General features: G+C 43.5%; 8 protein-coding genes across 8 annotated transcripts; 6 read left to right on the forward strand and 2 right to left on the reverse strand.

Annotated features, from left to right (window-relative positions):
- Nucleotides 1-1,003: 1,003 nt before the first annotated feature.
- On the reverse strand, nucleotides 1,004-1,756 carry O0I10_011411 (uncharacterized protein; the record flags this gene model as incomplete). The annotated part of the gene is made up of 1 exon (XM_058491379.1): nucleotides 1,004-1,756. One exon carries the CDS (start codon nucleotides 1,754-1,756, stop codon nucleotides 1,004-1,006), a length of 753 nt encoding a protein of 250 aa, XP_058337863.1.
- Nucleotides 1,757-3,631: 1,875 nt separating this feature from the next.
- Nucleotides 3,632-3,949, forward strand: O0I10_011412 (uncharacterized protein; the record flags this gene model as incomplete). The annotated part of the gene is made up of 1 exon (XM_058491380.1): nucleotides 3,632-3,949. One exon carries the CDS (start codon nucleotides 3,632-3,634, stop codon nucleotides 3,947-3,949), a length of 318 nt encoding a protein of 105 aa, XP_058337864.1.
- Nucleotides 3,950-3,979: 30 nt separating this feature from the next.
- Nucleotides 3,980-4,189, forward strand: O0I10_011413 (uncharacterized protein; the record flags this gene model as incomplete). Its single annotated transcript, XM_058491381.1, has 1 exon — nucleotides 3,980-4,189. One exon carries the CDS (start codon nucleotides 3,980-3,982, stop codon nucleotides 4,187-4,189), a length of 210 nt encoding a protein of 69 aa, XP_058337865.1.
- Nucleotides 4,190-4,244: 55 nt separating this feature from the next.
- Nucleotides 4,245-6,299, forward strand: O0I10_011414 (uncharacterized protein; the record flags this gene model as incomplete). Its single annotated transcript, XM_058491382.1, has 1 exon — nucleotides 4,245-6,299. The coding sequence occupies one exon, from the start codon at nucleotides 4,245-4,247 to the stop codon at nucleotides 6,297-6,299; it is 2,055 nt and encodes a 684-aa protein (XP_058337866.1).
- Nucleotides 6,300-6,510: 211 nt separating this feature from the next.
- On the forward strand, nucleotides 6,511-7,239 carry O0I10_011415 (6-phosphogluconolactonase; the record flags this gene model as incomplete). Its single annotated transcript, XM_058491383.1, has 1 exon — nucleotides 6,511-7,239. One exon carries the CDS (start codon nucleotides 6,511-6,513, stop codon nucleotides 7,237-7,239), a length of 729 nt encoding a protein of 242 aa, XP_058337867.1.
- Nucleotides 7,240-7,321: 82 nt separating this feature from the next.
- O0I10_011416 (uncharacterized protein) lies at nucleotides 7,322-9,678 on the reverse strand (the record flags this gene model as incomplete). The annotated part of the gene is made up of 8 exons (XM_058491384.1): nucleotides 7,322-7,517; nucleotides 7,572-8,404; nucleotides 8,467-8,607; nucleotides 8,676-8,909; nucleotides 8,972-9,022; nucleotides 9,070-9,354; nucleotides 9,449-9,539; nucleotides 9,608-9,678. 8 exons carry the CDS (start codon nucleotides 9,676-9,678, stop codon nucleotides 7,322-7,324), a joined length of 1,902 nt encoding a protein of 633 aa, XP_058337868.1.
- Nucleotides 9,679-10,516: 838 nt separating this feature from the next.
- O0I10_011417 (uncharacterized protein) lies at nucleotides 10,517-12,320 on the forward strand (the record flags this gene model as incomplete). Its single annotated transcript, XM_058491385.1, has 2 exons — nucleotides 10,517-11,057; nucleotides 11,122-12,320. The coding sequence occupies 2 exons, from the start codon at nucleotides 10,517-10,519 to the stop codon at nucleotides 12,318-12,320; spliced, it is 1,740 nt and encodes a 579-aa protein (XP_058337869.1).
- Nucleotides 12,321-15,159: 2,839 nt separating this feature from the next.
- Nucleotides 15,160-17,052, forward strand: O0I10_011418 (uncharacterized protein; the record flags this gene model as incomplete). Its single annotated transcript, XM_058491386.1, has 7 exons — nucleotides 15,160-15,190; nucleotides 15,248-15,432; nucleotides 15,497-15,819; nucleotides 15,880-16,033; nucleotides 16,095-16,312; nucleotides 16,374-16,669; nucleotides 16,730-17,052. The coding sequence occupies 7 exons, from the start codon at nucleotides 15,160-15,162 to the stop codon at nucleotides 17,050-17,052; spliced, it is 1,530 nt and encodes a 509-aa protein (XP_058337870.1).
- Nucleotides 17,053-18,749: the final 1,697 nt, after the last annotated feature.

Genomic DNA, 18,749 nt, shown 5'->3' on the forward strand with positions numbered 1-18,749 from the left:
GTCACGATATTAAAGAACAAGGTTGGGTGTATGCTGGCATGATATATGCAAAGTCAATATCGTGTCCCCCCGCCATATGACATTTTACTTGTCGTGTTGATAGTTTTCTGAAACAATGAAATCAATGGCTGCCACTACTGCTGCTGCTGCTGCTGTGCGACCAGGATCGGGTGGCGTTTGTAGACCAATCAAAAGTTTAAGCCTTGTCAAGTCATTCACGCCCATTGTAACGAAACAATTGAGGATAATTTACGCACGTAGATTGTATTATGGGGGGAGAGGAGAGGAAAGATGGGATCATCAGTCATCTCTCTCGTCGTTTATGAGAGAGCACAATATACATGCATGCATCTCTATGCATGATGGGGCGTTGCTTTCTATTTTTTTAGAACGATGGTTGTGGTAGTGGTCATGGTAGCAAAGGCACAGCAGAGCAAAACAGTCATGGGGAATGTGGTGCTGCAGTGCAACAAAAGAGCGAAACCATGATTTGAAACCAACAATGACACAAAGGGATAAAAAAAGGTGTTGGCGAAAAAGAATGCAAGTCGACATTTCGGGACCTGGCAACAACAAATACAACCGTCGGGTAGCACTCGGGTTTGTTCCGATCCATTGACCCCGAGATGATATGCATTAACATATGAAATATGAGATGGAAAGAAAGCTTTATTGGGAAAATGCTTATGCTTCTGGTGGCATGTGGTGTATATTATTATTCGGGGGAGGTAGACGAACAAAGAGATAAAATGGTTATTGTTATATTCTGCCCCCACATTAAGGCCGGCTTTTGGGGGGGGAGAAAGGAAGAGAAAAAGACTTGCTGTGGTGATCGCATATGACCATATACTATGTACACGGGATGTAGTTTGTTGTAGTGTGGGCTTGTCGTGGTATAATGGAAAGAGGTAGGTAGTTGAAATGTAAATGATGATGATGATGATGATGATGCTAATGCTGTAGATGGCTATTTTGTTTAAGGTATAGTTTGTGCCTTGAGTGTTTAGCACTTGTTGCGAACAAAGAGGCGTTTCCATGGAAGGCGGCTACGCTTTTCTTTTTGCATAGAAGAACAAGAGGATGATGCTGATGATGGTTTAACCAATGTCTTGATTTTATCGACGACACCTGACCACTTGGTGGATGTGCTGCTATAACTGCTGCTAGCTGCTGCTACGGTTGAAGCACTTGTGCTGTCGTCATTTTTGATGTCTTGTGGTTCATGGTGTTCATAGCAGTCGTCTTGAACATCCGAGAATAAAACCGATTCAGTTTCTTGACCATAGCCTGAGTCAAGATCAAAGTGGTCATCTTGCTCAATGGGTAATGTCCAATGATCGTACATGAGCTCGTCTTCCCATTTCCAACTTGAGATATCGTCATTCTTGAATGCATTGGTGTTGGATGTTTTGATGCATACACCTGCACCATGGTGGTTTCGTTCCATATCATTGGCGACAAGTTCAAGTGCACCACGCAACACGGCGCGTAAATGTTGTGCATCGTTATTGTTCATGCCTTGAGGGCTCTTGGTAGTGGTAGGTAAAGGCGATGATGGGTAAGCGGACACGTTGTGGGTATCCGTCAAAGAATGCATTGGGGTATACGATTTTTCAAGAGCAGTAGAATAGTAATCATGAAATGCCCAATCAACAGGATCCGGAAGCTTGGAAGCATGATTGACTGATAACTTGGGTTCGTTAGAATCGGAAGGGAAAACAATGTCGCTGGCAAGAAAATCTGCAGTAAGAGCCATGTTGATGATAATATGATGAAGATGAAAAAGAGAAAAAGAAGAAAGGCTACTTGAGCAATGCTTGAAGGGTGGGGATTGGGGGATAAGGGGGATTTATATTTTGATGGAAGCAAGGATGAAACAGGAAGTTGCATGAGCAAAGATGAGGATGGTCCAAATAAAGCCATAAAACGAGAATGTGGTTGCATGCTGATTTTTGTGTCCCCCACATTGCGCTCATAGGGTGCCACAAATCAATGGTTGGTCGGATGACACACACTCTCGGCAACGCTACCCCGAAGTGCTACGCTGCCATCCCATTGCGCATAAACAAACGAATAGCTTGTGTACGTCTTTTTGACCTCCCTAAAAGCATTTCAAATATAAAAAAAGAGGACCCTATGTTTGTGTTGTTGTGCACAGACGGCTGTTTTTGCATTGTTGTTGATTATGATGATGATTGACAGGAGCCTTTGAAATTGGTGCTAGTAGACATGACCAATTCGCGTTTCGGCATGAGGTGGCACTATTGTATTGCGATTTGAACCTTATATTGGTTGACCACGGGACTTTTAACTGTTCCATGTAGATAGTCAACATGCTGCCACCATGGCTTAAATGGGGCAAGGCCGGGCTGATGCGTTGGCGTGGGTAAAGCATATACACGCTCACACACACTTACACACTCACACAATACATACTCGCATCTTTTATGTATACTCACTTTTGGCTCAGTGCACTTTACAATAATGGGATCTTGTGGCAGCACACGCTATTGATCGACATGATTAAGCACATAATCAAAGCATGGATGTGTAACTAGGATCGACATCTTGCGCACCAGCATGGGTTGTATACACTTGGCTCTCATTTTTCACTCTCAGTCTTATTACCAAATGTATAATGCAATTCACATCATTCGATATTACAATTAGGATACACGATGCAAGGTACAGTACTTTTGCGTCAGAGCTTATGGATTTCATATGCTGCTGCATTGGCAAGTGTCATGTGCGCCACCCATGTTGCGGAGCATTTCTGTTGCAGCATCTTGGTTCCTTTCGTAAATTGAGTTGTGAGCCAACAGCATCATGGGATATTCACCATCATCACGGTCGACATACATGTGGGATAATAAAGCGTGTGACTACGAAGCATTTCGTCGTGCTTTGTTATTTTTGGTACATTGCAGTATCACTACCCACTAGCAATTTACCCCTGATTCTCCCTTGTACCATGCAACTCGCATCTTTTATTCGGGCTGTGCATCTCTCTTCCTATCTTTTTTTTCTTCTCTTACATGACGCGTCATTCAATAACCCAACCCGCAAGTGGAAGCCGTCTTTAGGTGATTCGCCATGTGGCAGCCATCCATGTCGGTTTCCAGAAAAGGTGCTAGATCGAGAGATATGTGTAACCTTCATACACCATACACCACTGGTTGCGGTAGATAAAAAAGACCTTTGTCAATAAGATCGCTATTGCTCTCGATACAACAGGCACATGTTATCGCCATGAAGGCCCCTTTTGTATCCCATGAGATGATGACAGACCATGGAATGACACGTGTGTATGTATCCATCTCAACATGTAGTAGGATGACTTGCAAAGACAAGATGATAAGGATAGATGATGAGAGCGTAAAAGGTCGTGTGAGCGGGAGTTGACAATAAGCATGTCCGTGCATTCCAGCAATTCGGGTGCTTTTTGTTGTGTACCAGAAAAGAAAAAGTATGACAGTCCTAGACAGCACTCATGGTTGTTGACGTTACATGCGTGCGGGGCGTGGAGTGAGAGTGGTCTTAATATATAGTGAGCGTGTTTTCCTTCTCTTTCCCGAAATCACTATTCTAGGAATAATCTTTTTCTCTTTTCATCATCCTTTTTCCTGCCCATATGCAACAAGGCAAAGCCTACATAGCCGAATGTGAATGTGGACGTCTCCTCAAACCCGGATGGCAATGTAATCAATGCCGAAAAAGCTGTCCTTATTGTCGTAGAGCATTGACTGTGGATCCCAACGACTATTGCGATCGCTGCTTTGCCAGATGCAACATCCATGGTATATTTCCAATCACCCAACAACAGCAACAACAGCAACATCATTTCCACTATTACTACTACAACAACAACAAATCCTCGTTTCCACCCACACCACCACTGGTACCACGCCGCATCATTCACCAATGTCCCTCATGTAAACATTCTTTGTAGACTGCCATTTCTTGTTTCATATACAACAACATGCCCATATTTATTAGAAGATTTGCTTGTCATATGCACTATGTATTGTACTTTATGTTCTTCTGGTCATCATTAAACACAACAGCTGCTGGTATTATACCCCCCTTTTTAACACCGCTCGACTGCTTTTTGTTTTGCGACATTGTTTGCTTGAACCACACCATCCATCCACCGCTTGAAGACACAATATCCACTTTTCGCACGAGGTAAGGGACAATCGCTTGGTACACAAAGGAGGGTGTTGACATGAGGTATAGCTTCTATCATGGCGTTCCGGCAATGTACAGCACGATCGTGGTGTCATGTACGATCCAACTTGTTACGATGGCAGCCTGTCACGACTCGACGACATTTACCTTTGCAAGCGATGCGAGCTCTGTCCACTGCCAATGAGATGGCAACAGCAGATATTTCCAACAAGAAACACGATCCAGCAGCAGCAGCAGCAGGAGCAACAACAACAACACCAACGACGTTGGCAACGGAACTTGACTTTTCAAAGCCGCTTGATGCAGTATGGGAGGACTATTGTTATCGAGTGGATCATCAAGAACATTTGACGTTTCATGATTTCAATATACTATGTGCACGTATCAAAAAAGAGACAGAGGAAGGACCTGATGATGCTATTCGACGACTACAATCAGTGATGCGAGAGATGCACCGAAGGAAGATGCCCAAAGAAGTATTCATCAGAGGCTGCAACATGCTGGTGCACTTGTTTATCCAAAAGAAGGATCTCAAATCGGCTCGACTTGTCGTGGATGGCATGATGCGGTCCAATTATCGCCCTGATGAGGTCACTGTCAAGACGTTATTTGGTGGTGTGATGGAAGTGGGTGGCAGCATATCGGATTTGCATGACATTTATGAGACGCTACAAGAACGACGCATGTTTCCAGAAGTATCGAGTGTATACCAAATGTTGATTTCCATGTTCGGTTCCCGTGGATTGATCGATAGCGCACGCACCTATTATGCAGCCTGCTTGAAGAAAAGGATCCCTCTTGAACCCGGTGTATTCAATCAGATGATGTTGGCTTATGGCACAGCTGAACTCCCTGAAGCAGCTTTGGGCGTATACCAGCAAATGGTCAAGCGTGGATGTCAACCAACAGGAGCCACTTATCATATCATCATCACCCTCTTGCAACAAGCTGGAATGAAGGAGGCTATGGACCACGTGTTTGACGACATGAAAGCTTCGGGGGTTGCCATGAATACAAGCCATTTCATCGCATGTGGATGGGATCCCAAGCAAGCTATTGAGGAATTGCATCGCCTTGACAATACACTCTCCACACGTGATTACAACACTTGTATTGCGCATTACATCAAACGCAATCAATTCCCTGAGGCACTCGAAGTCTTCCGTATGATGAATGAAAAAGGAGTTGATCCCGATGTATACAGCTTTTCAATCATTATGGATACCATTGCACGTGATCGTGAGCGACCTGTCGACCAAGTCTTTGCATTTCACGAAGAAATGAAATCACATGACATTCAACCCGATGTATCAGTATACACCACGCTTATGGCAGCATGCACACGTACCGATGGAGGTCTTGATAAGGCGATGGGATTATTAAGCGAGATGGAACAACACAATGTGATGCCAAACACATTCACCTTCAACGCCATCTTCAGTTTATTATCACAACAACCCAACGTGACACGAGCTGATTATGAGCGAGCAGAGCAATTGTGGAATAAGATGAATCAACTAGGCATCAAACCTGATACACGAAGCTACAATACACAACTCGCTATTCTTTCAAGATTGGTGAAGCCTGTGGATGATGAACAACATGCCGATCAGCTATGGAAAACAGATGGTCGCAATGCATTTGAAATGTCGGGAGCTGCCAAAGAGATGTTACAATTATACCGATCCATGAGGAAAAGATGCAAACGGGATTTCATCACGTATACAACGGTTATCAATACGCTGGTATCTGCAGGCCAGATTCGACAAGCTATGCAAGTTTATGATGATGCAAAGATTGCACGGATACGATTGCCCATCTCAGTGTACAATTCAACCATGAAGGCTCTCAAACAAGCCAATCAGATATCGCAAATCATGAACATTTGGCACGATATGAAGAGTATGCGTGTGCGTCCTGATAACAACACCTACACATACGCCCTGGATGCATGTCTCCAACTTGGTTTGCGTGAATCATTCTCCGCTATTCGAGCACAACGAAGGGATGATGCTGATAGGCTATTGGAATTGGAAAGGAAACGAGAAGAGCGCATGCAAAGTAAGAAGGAGGCAGCAGCGACAGTAGAGGAAGAAACAGCATTAGAGTAAAGCATCATTTGTACATTTGATATTAGATAAAAATCATCATGATAGCATGTAAAGGTCTTGGTTTTATGGGTCAATTGGGGTGGGGGGTAAGTCGTGATTGCATGACACTAAGTTACATCATCAAATCAAATGAATGGCCCGACAAGGCGATTTTGTGTGGGTGGTGCAATTGTTTCCGCTTTTTCCCAGCTCGTCGTCTTTCGTTTACACCATGCCAACTTACGCGTTTGCCAACACTGACGCCTTATCCAGTGCGTTGAATGAATTTGTCGCCAAGAAATCCAAGGAAGCTATTGCAGACCATGGTGCTTTCAGCGTTGCTGTATCAGGTGGTTCCCTTCCCAAGTTGCTTGCTGCCGATTTGAAGAACAACAAACAAGTCGATTTCACGAAATGGCACATTTTCTGGGCTGATGAACGATGCGTTCCATTGGACGATGCCGACTCCAACTACAACGAGTTGAAAAAGACTGGGTTGCTGGACCATGTGCCCGATAACAATGTCCATACAATCAATGCTTCTTTTGGTAAGGATGCTGAAAAGGCCGCGGTGGATTATCAAGCACAACTTCAAGAGTACTTTGGTCAATTACCATCCATCGACTTGATTCTCCTCGGTATGGGTCCTGATGGTCATTGCTGTTCATTGTTCCCTGGTCACCCCTTGTTGGATGAGGCCACGCGTTGGGTAGCACCTATTGTTGATTCTCCAAAGCCTCCACCAGAACGCATCACTCTCACTTTCCCGGTTGTCAATAATGCAAAGGCCGTTGCTTTCGTCACTGCAGGTGAAGGTAAACAAGACATGTTACAAAAGATCCTCGAGCAACCCGATCTTCAACTTCCTTGTCAACGTGTCAAGCCCCAAGGACCTGTTTATTGGTTTGTCGATCAAGCTGCTGCTGGCAAAGTACAAAAAGACCTCATCTCCGAATATTAAATGTGGTTTCCCAACACACCCCCCACCTTTATCTCATGTATCCATGACAACACACACAATTGTATAAAATGAAAAAAGATGTCTATTTTCTAAATCGCCAATCTGTTGGCTTATATTTACGCTCTTGTGAACATAACCTTTTGAGCTGTGCCAATGCTTCTTGATCTTCTAGCTGAATGCATTTGTTGTACATTGTTGTCAATTGTTTCAATGTCGGTCGATCCTCCTTTTGGAATTGTGTTTCAAGTAACAAAAGTGCATTCTTAAAGTCATTGCCCCTACATTCACTTTTATCAGCAAAAAGAACACCATACACATTATGAGAGACTTACCGAGCAAGCGTGTTAACCATCAATAAAGCCGATTGCTTTTGCTGATCAGGTGTCCATCCCTCCTTGTTTTGCTTGGATACAGTTTCTTGGGGTGGCAACGCTTGTCGTTGCTCCAAAAAGTCTTGGTAATCCTCCCATACTCGCCATGCCATGTCGGTATCACGTGTGTTGTAACAGAATTGTAACATCATTGAATACGTCAATGCCGTCCTTTCAACGCCGTACTTTTCAAAAGCATTGAGATAAATGTCAACCACCTCACGATGCTGCCTCTGCATGATATGTACGGACAAATACGAAGATAGCAATCCACTCGTCATCTCACAGCTCTTGTTTGTCGTAATGAAATCAAAGAGCTTCTTGGCTTCTTGCACCACATCCGATCTTCTCTCGGGAAGTGTGTTGGATATTAATGAATGCTCCACAAGCGCATCTTGTTGTTGTTGTTCAGGCTGCTGTTGTTTCTTTTTGGCTGGTAATGGATCATAGCTTGCATAACTCATAAAGAGATTGGTGAACGTGTGATGATCGGGTGTCAACATGGAATCAGGTCCTTGTTCCTTGGCGTCATACATCATGATTTGAAAAATGTCACGTGCTCTTTCAAGGTGTTTCTTTCTTGCACAAGCACTGAGGAGGGTATTGTAGGTGATGCGATCAGGCTGGAATCCATAAATGTTTTGCATTTGGTGCAAGAGATCGAAAGCAGTGTCGAAATAATCAGGTCGTTTGGCGCATGCATTGATAAGGACATTGAATGTGACATCCGTGGGATAAAGACTGCTTCCAACCATATCTTCAAAGACGTTAAGAGCACGCTCCACTTCGCCACGCTACATAACATAGCAACTTCATCAGACTTTTGATCTTGAGAACATATCCCATAGACTCATACCTTGGCACATGCATGCAACATCAGAGTAAATGTCACTTCATCCGGTTGGTGATATGATAAACGCATTGAATCAAAGACTTCCCAGGCCCTTTCGATTTGATTTGACTTGATGCATCCACTGATTAGATTGGAAAAAATAGGCTACGGATATAGGGTTGGCATGTGAGATCTTTGTACCACTGAGCTTTACGATAATCAAAAGATATTACCTGTGTTGGTATTAAACCTGCTTGCTTCAATTGGTCAAATATAATGAATGCGTCATTCAACTTGGCACCTTGGATATGTGCTTTGATGAGTGTCGAATAGGTGTAAATGTCGGGTGTCATGTCGTCAGCTTTGATCCGCTTGAACACGTCTATGGCGCCTTGTAGATCGCGTGTGTTGGCGTACGCATCCAATAAATGATTGTAGGCTTTCACCGTGAGGGGATGACCATTTTCCTAGTAATTACAAGAACGGTTAGTGATGTTGGCTATAATAGTAAAAGAGGATGTATACTTGCTTCCATCAGCTGTAGTGCTCTTTCAGCCTCCTTGGGTCGTTTTGCCAATGCCTACAAGATAATGAATATCCTGAAAATGATTCCATCCAAGGACTTACATTCACATAAACAAGTTGCTCATAATCCTGACCCGTTAACGATGTTGATGGTTGATCTTGGCTGACAAGGGCATCCTCTCGTTCCTGACTAGCTTCGCTTTGCAATGATTGTCGGGTATCCAAGAATTTGACACGCAACTTCTCGAGATAGTCCGGTTCCACCATTCTTCGCACGGGGGATGTGGGCTCAGCTGACAGTTGTGCGTATATTTCCTCTGCATCAGCAATAGCAGGAACGCTACCACCAGCGTGTTCAAGCTTGTCCAACAGTGCCATGGCTTCTTGCTAATAAACATCATCATCATCATGCAGCAGTAAAGGATCCATGAGTCTTTAGTTTTTCGGCAGCTTGAAGAAGAAGAAGAAGCCTTCTACTTACTCTTTTCTTTTGAGATTCCACCTTGTATTCAAGATTCTTGACTTCCTCAATAAGCTTTCTTGTACGATCGTCCAGCGATCTTGTTCCGGATCTATTGTTTGTGTAATAGAACAGCAATCAGAAGACGATCAACGCATCGCCATGGATCCACAAGCTCACCGTGACGCAAAGTGACGACGATACACAAGCAACCGAGTACGGCAGTGTAAATGGCATGCCCTTCGAAACATGAGTTATCGAGTGCTGATCGGGGGTGGGGGGTGAATAAAGAGGTGAAAGTTGTCAACAAATGCTTAAGGCGGAGGTGCACTTCCTGCTGAGAAACAAATTGGATATGCAACGCACACACACACACACGCACACACCCAGGACACCTCACCCACACCCACACATTGCATGTTTTGGTAATGCGAATTGTTGGGCACCCGTGACCGAAAAGAATGGGAACTTCAGCCACGTAAGAATCATAAGAAAGTTTGTTGTTGTTTAAGGAAGAGCATTTGGTATCCCGGAGATACGGTATCAACGTATAACAAGGCTTAGTCTTTTGGATGATAGAGTATGTGGAAATGTCTTTTGATAGCTGGCATAACGATATGTATCCTTGTTATTAAGCTTTTCAGTGGTTGTTCTTTGTTCTTGAAATTGGGTTGCCATAGAAAAGGTGAGGGAAATGGCGTGAGAATGGAAACCGCCAACTCGGATTAGACGATCGACAAGTCGTCAGCCACCTTTCTCATGGAACATTGGGGGTCAAGAGTCTATAAATCAGAATAGGCGGGAGGAAACCTGTAGTAGTAGGGTATCACATGTTCCAACTTTATGCTGTCACATCCCTTTCGGTCACGCATGGGCGTAAACGCCATATAAGGGAATAGGGGGTGCATTGTCCGTTTCTTATATTAACTCACTCCACAGAATATTCCTGCTCTCTTTCTTTCTCTCTCTTCTTCATTTTTTGTGACTCTTATGTGGGCAGCTATTGCTTCTATGCTTTTCCCCTCGTTGACATCTAAAGAGCAACTCCCTTGTATCCTCGATAAAAGTTGCCACCGTGACCATCTCGACATGGCTCGTGCGTTTATTCACACTAATCCCCATATGCCCGATGGGTACCTTCTTTTGGCTCGTCACTACCGTCAACAAGATCAATTGAACAATGCATTGGAGATTTATCAACAAGCGCTTGCCAAAGTACCACATGACAACGTATACTATCGCCTTCTTCGATCCGGATATCAAGCAACCACACGTTTACAGCTGAGATCATCATCCAACAGCAACAATGGTAGCCATGGCAACAACAACAATGAACGTATCCCATACGACATCACCATGATGATTTTCGAGTACCTTGATTTACGTGATCTCTTTACGTGCATGGGAGTTTGTCGTCAATGGTGTTACAACATTCTAGACTGGCCCGTTATGTGGGAGACATTTGCAACTCGCTATCCCGAAACATACATACCACGAGTGTACGATGCATCAACCGATACGCATTTCAACGAGCTCAGGCTTAATGTTTCATCGGTGGATATTTGCACCGACATGGATACTTGGATTAATCTCCTTTACTACATGAAAAGCTCAGCTGTCCAATCCTTATGTAGGTTATCATTAAGCAATTAGGTGTGGAGATACAAAAAAGGAGTAACTCATCTTTTACATAGATTTGGATTTTAAAGATCAGTCCTTTCTCGATGACGCTCAACTAGAAACGCTTTTATTATCGCTAGCAGGTGCAATCCAATGCATTAGCCCACATCTCAAACGCATCACTATATATGATCCACCGGCATCCAAGAGTGATCTGCTGACGACTGTGCTTGAAAGTTGTATCGATCTTGAACATGTGGCTATACAAGTGAACCCTGCATGGAGAGGCCGCACTACACGCCGTGCTCCCACGCCCAACAACACGTGTAGCTATTCAAGAAGACCCCTTCAATTAGCTCTTCCTTTTTCCTTGACTCGATTGGAGTTGTCGATGGATTATCCTTGGAGAAACAAGCAAGATCACCATCTCTTAATGGATATCATTCGACGATGCCCGCAATTGAATCATCTCACACTTGATGCAGATGACTATATCAATCATGGTGCTATTATACGGCAAGCAACGGTATCATGCCCTATGCTCAAGACGTGTATTGTGAAGCACAATGACGCTCGTTCTCCTCGACGTTTCCATCAACAACATAGTCATTCCGCATCCAAAGATCATCATGGCCTAGAAACACTTGTCGTGACTGGATGGCATGTACAAGGCAATCCAGATGATTTATACAGCCTCTTTTCCAAGCATCACAAAACAATCAAGCATTTGCGTCTGGATTGCGATACTCGTCTTGTGAATGCAAAATTCTTGGCTCAAGTGGGTGCACTTGGTTTACCAAACCTTGAAGAATTACATTTGGCCACTGCTGGAGAAACCGAACAGGCATCGATGACCGTAAAGGATAGCATCGAGGCCTTGTTATCATCCTGCCCCCAATTAGCAACACTCGAAGTCAATGGACCCATCGATGAACAAGATACCCAACATCGTCAACAACATACCACCACTGCTATTAGCAAGCATCCATACCCTGCAATGCATCATCTCATACTCAGGACACCCTTGATTCAATCATTTCTTTTGCAATCCAACTGCGCATCGGTAAGAATCCCAGCGTTTGAACGACTTGAATTAGTTGGCATAGACATAACTGATAATGTCATGTCCATCGTCAAAGATATGGTTTCGCTCAAATACGCTCAACTAATGGGTTGCAAGGTGAACGCAAAAACGGAATCCGATAACGAGAAAGCCTCCTTGGCATCATCACACAATGAAGACAAGCAACACCACCATCACATCAAGAATTGATCGTGTACAACCTTGCTCATCATCACCCATCCCCGCGTTGTGTGCCCTTCATTTGTAAATAAGCTTGCATCACATCATCGCCCGTAAATTGATTAAGAGTCACCGGCCCCCACTTTTAGACTTGTTTGCATGATTAAAAACCTATCATCATTATGACACTTTTATTATGACATGGGGCACTTGATGTTATGATCCTCTCTCGATCCCACCCCTTAGCTATTACGAGATCTATGATCTTCTTCTTATCAACCCATTTTTTCAATGAGGCCCCGATCACCAAGTTCTACATCAAGTATGACGGACACGCGCCACCAACCTTTCTATATACAAGTTCGCTTTTCCCAGATCCATTTGTGACAGGATGTACTATATCCATAAACACCTCTCACTGGTTAAAACCAAACTTTTGGTACTACATTCAAAAATCGAGTAAATTAATTTCCTTACCACGCGCACTACATGCGAACAACATGCAACGCAAGAGTCTGTGTACAATGATAACCAACCACAGCTCTTCCATTGCGATCGGATTGACTTGATTTAGGCTGTTGCCGCTCCCTCACCTCACTTGGTGTGACGGAAAAGTCATGCACCTTGTACAACTCCCGTCAACGACGACGAGACAACAATCAACCCTTAGTGACCCATATCATTGGGTCTATGTTCAGTGGTCTGATAAGGTTATTATGCGTGGCGATCATGGGCCATGTATCACACACACGCATACACAAACCAGCTATATTGTTCGCTATGCTACTGACACACTACTCCCCCATGATTTTACAATACCATGTTGCATAAAACAACACGACCTTTTTTTATAATACAATGCGTATACGATATATGGATCGCATGATTTGGGAGGTACATCACCGAGGCCGCGGGATTCCTTGGTTGTTGTTAGTGCATCCTTATTGTAATAAGGTGCTCAATATTGGCACACCACCCATTTTCCCATTTCATTAAGCAAACCCACCACCATGCTCTAGAATACGAGTATACGAATGCTTTTACGCAATTTGTTGATCTTCTTGTATAAGCATTACATACGCTCTACTACGCAGCATAAAATGATCAAGTAGTAGTAGTTGTATTATCTCTGATCACAGCACCACGTGTTGTTGCCGAGGCGCCAAAAAGAGTAAAGTGCTTGACGCATATACTGTAATACGTCCGATTCTACAGCACTATCAATGAGATATGGCACGTTTGCACATGTCTTTGCATGACAACATACTCCAGATCGTACAACCCCAACAACAAAGGAGCGATGCCATGTCACACAAAACGGGAAGATGGTCAAGTACCATATACTGCAATTCATGCGGTACCAAATGTGTGTGGCTCAGCGAATACGTCGTACACTTTTTTTGCTGTCTCGAATGTCTGGATCACAAAGGCCATTATCCCCATTACTGGCCTTTGAGGAGCTTGGTAGTATACAAGACCCCTGGTTGGAATGTTCCCTGTGTAACAGCTAGCTCATCAGAGCCAACTAATATGCTTCTTCTTGATCATCGTACCATTATTAAACTTTTTCCATTCATGATGCTTGTCTTTTGAAATTGCTATTAGAGTTATTAACATGTGGCAACGTTGAAGCCTACTATAGCACGCTACATTGAACAAGAGATCTTGTGCTATTAACATCATCTTCAAGGATGTTAGCAGCCATGGCTGTGCGTGGTGGTGGAAGTACTAAACTACATGGCACACTCTATGAACGTGATGAGGATGATCCAGTATCCCAAGCGGGGGACTACGATGCATTCATTGTCTATAATCAACTCCATAGCTACGTCGCTGAATGCATAAAGGGAGAAGCCAACAACATCGCCCGTGTGGTGTCATTGTTCAAATAGCATTTGAAGTCATTGTTTTCATGATGAGATCCTGAGGAATGTTGTCATCTTCCCTAATTTGGCCATGTCAATGACCGCATGAGCATCATCACATTTTATTAGCTCTTTGATAAGGTACCAAATTTAATCCTGGTGTGGTCATCACCTCACCATTGGACTCTTGTAACGAGGTAAAACCAAATGCTCGGTAAAAGTGTGATATTTACCACCTACAAAAGCTTCCTTTTTATGCGATGGGTGGATTTATCTAGGACCGACATACTTATGTCACCTACAAAAGTTCACCCTTCAAGTGGCAGGTAGATTTATCAGCTGTGATTTTCCATCACTTCGACTCATTACTCGAAGATGCTTGACCACTTTATCAGTTTGATCCATCATGACAACAATTCCCATACCCAACCATATATAAACAAGGCTGCTGTCACCAACACCGTCATACACTCGTTCTTTCTACTTGTATTCATATCTCCATCAATGGCCTTTGATAAGTCTCAAGGATGTCCTTTATTATGTGATTCCCAAACATGATGCATTGTAGCTCACTTCATTGCTCTACCACTTCTTGAGGTGCTCATTATTGGTGCCTAATGGCATTCGGCTGTGTTTTTGAAGCCCTCTGGGGTAGGTATAACTATCATTCATATATCAAAAGGATGCCTAGGCTGATAGAAATTTGGGACTCCTTTGTAGGCGACAAAAGTGCATGCAACAGCTCACATGGGGAATTGGGCGATTTCCTTCCTATATCACCTGATTCTTTATGTCCAAGCAATTGAGCTCAACTTTATTCAACCTTTGTAACAAGCAAGTGCGGTATCATCGTGAACATGATGGAACATTATCAACAGCATGTGCATGTCTGAAAGTGTGGAAAAATGCGAGGATACGGGGGAGGGGGTTGACTTAATTTGTGGTGGCGGCGGTGGTGGTATCTGCATGCATCTTGTGCTTTCTCCTCTTCCACCTATGCAACAATGACATTCCCCAACATCAAGTACAAAGAAGGTGAGTGCCATTCTATTCCAACATTGCTTGCGTTTCAATGTCACCAACACTATCAAGTGATCAGCTCGACGCTTTTGAATGCGCGCGATTCAGGACAAACGAGTGTTTCACTGAGCTGGTACCTGAAGGAAGAGGCCGACTATATTGCATCGACCTATGAACCCCATATCGACTTTGGTGACTTTAAGAGTCAATGGACACGTCGTATCATCGAGATGGCAAGAGCTTTGGATATCCCCATGGTAGGTTTTTTCATTTGATCAGGTCATGTGTGGATGGATCAAGACTGAATGAAGGTTGTTGCAGGAGAATGATTCACCATCGTGGAATGTGGTGTTGGCCGCTATCCTACGACGCAGTGATGACAACAAAAATCAACAAACGAGTGCAACACCATTATCCAATTATACCACTAGCAGCGTGACAGATGAAACTACCACAACTACAACCTTTCATACGACTACTACCGCCAGCAGCAGTGAAGCCGCTCGCAAATTATCCAAAGCTGATATCGACAAGGTCCAACAAATGTACGATGATTTGCAGCCTGACAAGATGTGGATTCTAAGCACTGGCAAAACTGTGGAAAAGGAAATGCAAAAATTTGCCCAAGAATGCGAATATGAACAGTACGTTGCTGCTTTAATGACGAGAGTTGATCAAAAGATGCTAAGCTGTGTTTATTATAGCCCTGTCCACTCATTGATCTTGGACCCTACTGATCCATGTTGGAAGGTTTACTTTACACCGCAAGAGCTACGTCAAATTCAATCCTATCAATCTGTTTCCATACCCAGCTTTCCCGATCATCTCAAGACTTACCTTGGCACATTTTCAAAGATGGTAGGTTGATCGTATCACCATTCCTTATGAATGACAAGACTTATATATGTGTTCAATATAGCGCACCGTCCAAGAGATTGATGACCAACTACGTGCTAGCCCAATATTCAGTTTGGAGAACGCTGATCTAAGATGGATACAAAAGACGATCATGGACGTTGTGAACATGTATGCATATGGCTTTTTCCCCACGACTCGAGAAAGTGAGACCGACTACGTATACCATGTTTGGGGGATGATACGATCATGTTTGTCACCAGCTAGGATCAAGATCTTCAGGTAGGATATCAAAGAACATGTGTAAAAGTGGATACGGATGCTGATAGATTCTTCACGACAGCGGGATTGACAGCAAGGCATCGATTGAAAGGAGGAACAGTGATCGGCAAGCTGCTGGTATTACAAGTATACGGAGGCGACGACGAGGAAAGAAGCCGGACATGATCTTCGCATATGACACATTGGAACTTGGATGCACGGAGGCAGGATTAAGTGATGATGGGCCAACTGGGACCAAGGAAATCAAGGAAGGTGTGCTCAAGATACCCAAGGAATTGAAGAACATGCTTTTACGACTCGTAGCTGTGGCACCGCAAAATCGATATGATATCAGCACCGTTGGATTTGTTATTTCAGGTTTGTCCCTATTTCCACCATCCAATGGCTCTTCGTCTTAATGACATCTTTTTTCTTTAGGCTTACAGATATCAATGCTGGTCATGGATATACCCTGTGGCTATGTATGCCGTCTCTCAAGGACTGATCGTTACGCGTTCCCTATCTCACCTGATTTTATGTCCAAGCAATTGACGCCTATCCTACAATTGATTTATTCAGCCAAAGAATTGATGTTGAACACCATCGACAAACTTCGAGCGAGCAATACTGTCCCCGTCAGTTTTATATCCGGAGTCGATGATACGCCCATTCCACCTGCTTTTGTTTCCCCATCCTCATCCACAACCACGTCTTCTACTTCATCCAGAACGAGGAAACGTAAATCACCCAATGCCAAATAAAAACACTTTTCACTATGTGTATACCGTAAAACGCTATCATAATTGGAACACTATCCAAGGCAATGTATTCGTGATAAACAATGAACAACTTTATATATTTGGCTCATTAAGAAAGATGGTATTATTGGGTTGAATGATTCAATTGGGGAGTGATGTTGGTACAAAGATAACTCGTTGGCGGGGAAAAGCAACAAAGAGAAGACATCAACTTCCTCTGGATCACGCCCATGTTACCAAAGGAGGGGGCAGTCGTTACGTCTCAACAAAGAAAGGTAAGCGGTCGCCATCACCCCTAAGGTTGAGAGGATCCAAGAAGAATTGAAAGACTTGGCTAGTATGCAATCAGACTTTGTGGTTTCATCATTAGACATAAGACCGTATCACGGTGATGGATAAACGATGCTCACCTCTTGAAGTATAACAGTATAAGGTAGATCACGCCCATGTTGCCAAAGGAGGGAGCGGTCATTACGTCTCAATAAAGAAAGGTAAACGGTCGCCATCACCCCAAAGGCTGAGAGGATTCAAAAAGTATCGATAAAAGTTGAGCTGAAGAGGTGATAATGGATTAGAGATACACGTACAGCAATGAAATACAAGAGCTGATTGCGTACATACTCGTTGCGAAAAAAGATGTAATATGTATTGCTTTTTTGGTTTTCGTTGATACATTCGATCGTACAATATACAAATAGAAAAAGGTCTACAGTGCATCAAAAGCTATCTTCATTGTTTCATACTTACATCACCTTGTATATCCAGTCCATGTTCTTGCTCTCATCAGGCCATCAAAGAGTGCCATCACGCCCCTTTCCACCATGCTACACCAGACGGCAAGCAAAGAGTGAAAATTGGAGAGGATGAGCAACGCCTCAATGGAACAAGATGGGTATAGCAACGCCGTCGCCAAGTTACCGAAAACACCTTTAGAACTTGCATTAGCGATAGATTCATAGTTGAAAGAATAAAAGAGCTTACCATTGTATGTGTGTACGCAGCTGGTGGTTCAAAAGGAAAAATAACAAGCGGGGAGGGAGGGAGGTCTTGGTGGTGGTGGGGATGGTTGCTATGGAAAGCAACTCAGCCAATCAGAATTCCGGGTCAACCGCGTTCCCGCAATATGCGAACCCGCACTCTTTGTTTGGAGAAAGAACTAGGAGAAACATCTACAAATGGTATTTTGATCCCAATCATGTGATGTTGGACAACATGGAATCGATTCCTTTGGGCCCATCATCATCATCCAAACATGCACATTGATTATACTACACCCTATCCTGTCACTTTCATGCAAGTGACGGCATGACCATGTGGTCTTTCTTACATACATACACCTCCCATGTTACTCCACTACTACTTCTACTACGGGTGATTTGATGTGATGCGTCGTCACCTTTACAAAGAGGAGTCATCATCATTGATAAACAAGTGAATACAAAACAAAAACAGCAAAGCATATTGATTCGGTTGTTGTTCGTAAGAACGAATCACATCATAATGATGACGGGTCCTTTGTTATCCATGTTTTCTTTATTCTGATGGATGATGCTAATTTTATCACGCGAATGCAATGCATGTCAACAGACAATGGACCGCATTTACTACCCCGATACATGTGCAACATAATGATGAAAAGGAAAAACCTTGTCTACGCGTGAGTGTTGTTATGCCAAGATCTGATTTGACCATCCGCTTTA

This window comes from Lichtheimia ornata (genome assembly GCF_029851405.1).
Source record: "Lichtheimia ornata isolate CBS 291.66 chromosome Unknown scaffold00089, whole genome shotgun sequence".
NCBI classification, from domain to species: domain Eukaryota; kingdom Fungi; phylum Mucoromycota; class Mucoromycetes; order Mucorales; family Lichtheimiaceae; genus Lichtheimia; species Lichtheimia ornata.